We start from the raw sequence: 4333 nt of genomic DNA, 5'->3' as shown, positions 1-4333 counted from the left end.
TTTCTGACGTGTCGGACACTAGAACACGTCAGAAAACTCCTGTCAGTAAAAAATGGTTTTTTTGTAGTGAACCCAAGTGAGATTTAATACCAATAAACACATTTATAATCTACAAACCTAACATGGACAATTCATCTTTTAACTTTTTGGTATCACACCCATGGAATATTTAATTTGTTGTGATTTTCTAGTTTATGAATTATGCGGCCTACGGTGAACGTTGAAATTATAGTAAAAATGCATTCTCCCTTAGGGAGTATGTACGTGCTTGATTTTGTACATAGGAGTTATAATACTTGGGGAATGGGAATATTTTGGAAAGTTAAACATGCTATACACTAAAAGTCGATCTAGTGCATTTTCATAAAGCAGATCTTTATGAAAGAAAGTACCACAACAAAATACAGACTAATTCTTTTATGAATGGGGACTCTTTAGCTGGGTCAAGGCCACCACATTTTGTGAATGGTGGGACGCTCTACAGTCGGTAGGTCGGGTTAAGGAGCCTTAAATTCCCCAAGGGCCAAATCAAAAAATCAAGCTTGCTTTGGCCCTTGGGTGGTCACCCCCAGGCTGCTGGGGTGGCTCGCCACTCATCCTGGCCCATGGGGTGGCCGGCCAACTCAAAGCTGCTGGCCCCTTGGGGTGGCCGATCCACCCCAGCAGCCTGCACCCCCATGCACCAGCAGGTGGCCGGCCAAAATTCCATGGTCAACATGGGGTGGCTTTTTTTTTATATTTGTTTTTGTTTTTAATTTTTAATTATTTTGTTTTTTATTTATTTTTAAAAGTAAAAAAATAAAATAATAATTTTTTTTTAATGTGCCACATGGCAAGTCGATAGCCTTAAGATCTCTAAGAATAGATCCTAGCCATGAACTGGATCCTCTCCAGTTCATTTTGGACTGGAGAGGATCCTTGTCCCCGCCCCCAAAAAAAAAATAAAAGAGAGACCTTACAAATTGGGTGTGCCAGAATTTTTTGCAGTGGACCCTGTTATCATTTTCTAGAAATTAATAGACGGGAAGGAAGACAAGTTTTGAGATAAGATTTTGCCCCAATTTTATCCATACGTACCAACCATTCGATATTTGTTGAAATATACCCAATTTTCTTAAAATTGAAACTAATTATTCCTACAAAATTCATGGGACCTTAAAATATTTGAATATATGCCAACAAACATGTTCCCCTCAACTCCATATGAAGAAGATCGAGCTTCATTACAGACCTCCCTCCATCTTCACACCCAATCCATAATCTAAAACCAAAATGCCTCCGAAGAAAATAGAATCTAAGCACCACCGCACAGATACTTGCATCTCCGCCGTCCCCGAGACGCTCACCAAGATCAACGGCAAGGACACATATATACGTTGCCCGAGTCGTCTCCATCGATATTAATGAAATGAAAAGGATAGTATTCAATAAAATGTAGATAGTCACTGTCCAAATGGAATGGAATCTCTCCATTTCCATACGACGTTAAATCCTAACAATAAAATGAAAAGGATCCTCTGAGAAAAGTCTAAAGCCTTCATTTCAGAATAATTAGAAACTCGTCTGTATTTTGTTGTAGTATTGCAAGTCAGAGGACCACCTGCATGCCCGGACAATCGTCTCATCATGTCTAATTAATGACTCACATAATGACTTGAATACTATAACAAAATACAGACGAGTTTCAATAATTATTCTGAAATGAAAGGCTTTAAACTTTTCTCAGAGAGTCAGAGGATCCTTTTCATTTTATTGTTAGGATTTAACGTTGTATGGAAATGGAGAGATTCTATTCCATTTGGACGAGAAAAGTCAGAGGCAGACAGCTCTTCCATAATGCGAGGAAAGGAACTGCATCCAATCCCCAATATTATTATAAGAGCACACGGTTTCTGATTCTTTTCCTTATAAATCTCACTATCACCCCTAGAGATTATTCTCAAATTAAGGAAAATATAATAGAGGTTATTATTTTTCTCCCTCACTGGCAAGCATGGAGTTGCTATATGACTTGGAATCTCAGATCTCCAAAACCATCGAACAGAAGCAAAGCGAAGTAGCTAAAAGTACTTTTTGCATCTACAATGTCCCCCAGAATCTGATCGAGACCAACGGCAATGAATACTATCCCCAGGTCGTCGTCATCGGGCCCCGTCACATCGGATATGGTGCAGTTTATGTGCTGGAGAACCACAAGTTGGAGTTCCTCGCCGATTTATTCTTGAGGAAGAACTTGGGTTTCAATGAGTTAATGGAAAGCATACGCCCACTTGCAAAGAAAGCCAGAGAGTGTTATTCCAACGGGATGATCCGCGACGATTTTTTTCCTCATTATAATGATGATCTGTTCCTGAAGATGATGGTTGTCGATGGTTGTTTCTTAATAGAATTGTTTCTAAAGGCAGCTGAAAAAAAAGGCAAGGACCCTCTGGCCCTCATACCGCGGGCAGTTCCATATGTCTACGGGGACCTTCTTCTGCTTGAGAATCAGATCCCCTTTTTTGTTCTGGAAGAGTTATTTACAACTATCATCAATAAGCCTGATGCTTCTGAAACTTCCAAAATGCCTGAGGAGTCCAATGCTTCCTTGTCCTTTCTCGCTTTGCGACTCTTTAACAAAGTAGTGCGAAGGCCCGACAGAGTCATAGAGAAGTTCCGCAAGAGGAAGAGGGCAACATCCGAAGATCAAAAACCATTGCATTTGCTGGACTTGGTTCGCTCAACTTTTATTCCCACGCACTATCCAGATCCACCAAAGAATAATGAGGCTTGCTGTCTTATTCACAGCATCTCAAAGCTCCGCAAGAGGGAGAGGGCACCATCCGAAGATCAAAAACCATTGCATTTGCTGGACTTGGTTCGCTCAACTTTTATTCCCACGCACGATCCAGAGCCACCAAAGAATTATAATGAGGCTTGCCGTCTTATTCACAGCATCTCAAAGCTCCGCCGTGCGGGGATTAAGCTCAAACTGATCAAACAGGCGGACAGCTTCTTGGACGTGAAATTCAGTAACGGTGTGATCCAGATGCCGAATATAATCTTGGACCACAACATGAAAACTTTTTTGTTGAACTGTGTGGCATTCGAGTACTTGCACAATAGCCTCTCCAAGCACTTCACAGTTTACGCTAGTTTCTTGGACTGCCTCGTAGACACCACCTTGGACGTCGGGCACCTCTGCGAAAGCAACATCCTTGACAGTTACTTTGGGAATTACGACGACGTCGCGCAATTCATCAACAAGATGGGCAAGGACCTGGTGTTTGATGACGATCAGTTTTACCTGTCCGACTTGTTCAAATATGTGAGCGATCGTTATCAGAGTCCCTGCAAAGTGCAGTGTGCGAGCTTCAAGAATAGGTATTTTAACTCGCCCTGGTCATTCATATCCGCATTGGCTGCCTTGGTGCTCTTAGTGCTTACGTTGTTGCAGACCTTCTACACCATCTATGCTTATTATGTCAAATCTAAACCCTAAACACTGTCAGGTAAAGATTTTAAGACGATTACGAAGCTATACGTCATGCGAACAAAAGTCTACTAGACTGTTCCAATAACATGGGAGTCCCACTCTTGCTTTGTTGGTTGAATATTATATTGTTGTTGTTATTTATTTATTTATTTTATTGGGTGAGTTTTCATATACTTTTTTTTTTTTTTTTTTGACATGTCCACATAAAAAGAGAGGGTAAGTTTGTTATTCAACTTAATTATAAGCCATGCGTTTATTATATATTGCATTGTGTAAGTAATTACGTACGTAATTGGCCTTTAATTTGTTGCTAAGGATGTCTAAATTTCAAATTGTTGTAAACAAAGCCCTATCTTTTGTTCAAGTTTAAATTCATTCTCGTGTTATAGTACTAAAAATTATATTTTTATCCCATTTTTTTTTCTGTAGCAATGACTATCCATTATTGATCAATTGAATTATTATTATTATTATTATAAAAAAATCTACTAAATACTAGAGGCATTTGAATTGGGATGGATCCTTGGTCCGTTTTAATTTATTTACAGGGAATTATTGAAAGGGAAAATGTATGATAAATCCTTGAGTCAGCCATTTAAAATTTTAATATCTTAAGTTTCTTTTTTCGAAAATTTAGTCCCTAAATCAATTAAAATGACAATAAAACCCTTGCCGCTAAAATTTTTTAACAGACGTTAAAGAACCTCAAAACGCACCGTTTTACTCCATTAAAATATTAATTGTTAATTAATTTAATTTAAAAAATAAAATCTAAAAAAGAAAAAGAAAAATTAAGGGTAGCGCCACCCCTTGGCCACCACCCAACCCCAAACCCCCCTGGGGTGGCTGCAGGGTGGC

At 39.1% G+C, this 4333-nt stretch overlaps 1 protein-coding gene across 1 annotated transcript; it reads left to right on the top strand.

Moving 5' to 3' along the window:
* The first annotated feature begins 1993 nt into the window (after window positions 1–1993).
* Window positions 1994–3481, top strand: LOC132185561 (UPF0481 protein At3g47200-like). Its single transcript, XM_059599323.1, has one exon. The coding sequence runs from the start codon at window positions 1994–1996 to the stop codon at window positions 3479–3481; it is 1488 nt and encodes a 495-aa protein (XP_059455306.1).
* The last annotated feature ends 852 nt before the right edge of the window (window positions 3482–4333 follow it).

This window comes from Corylus avellana, chromosome ca6, assembly GCF_901000735.1.
Source record: "Corylus avellana chromosome ca6, CavTom2PMs-1.0".
Taxonomy (NCBI): Eukaryota; Viridiplantae; Streptophyta; class Magnoliopsida; order Fagales; family Betulaceae; genus Corylus; species Corylus avellana.
The sequence above is the reverse complement of the archived record's forward strand: the minus strand, read 5'-3'. Positions and strand labels throughout refer to the sequence as shown.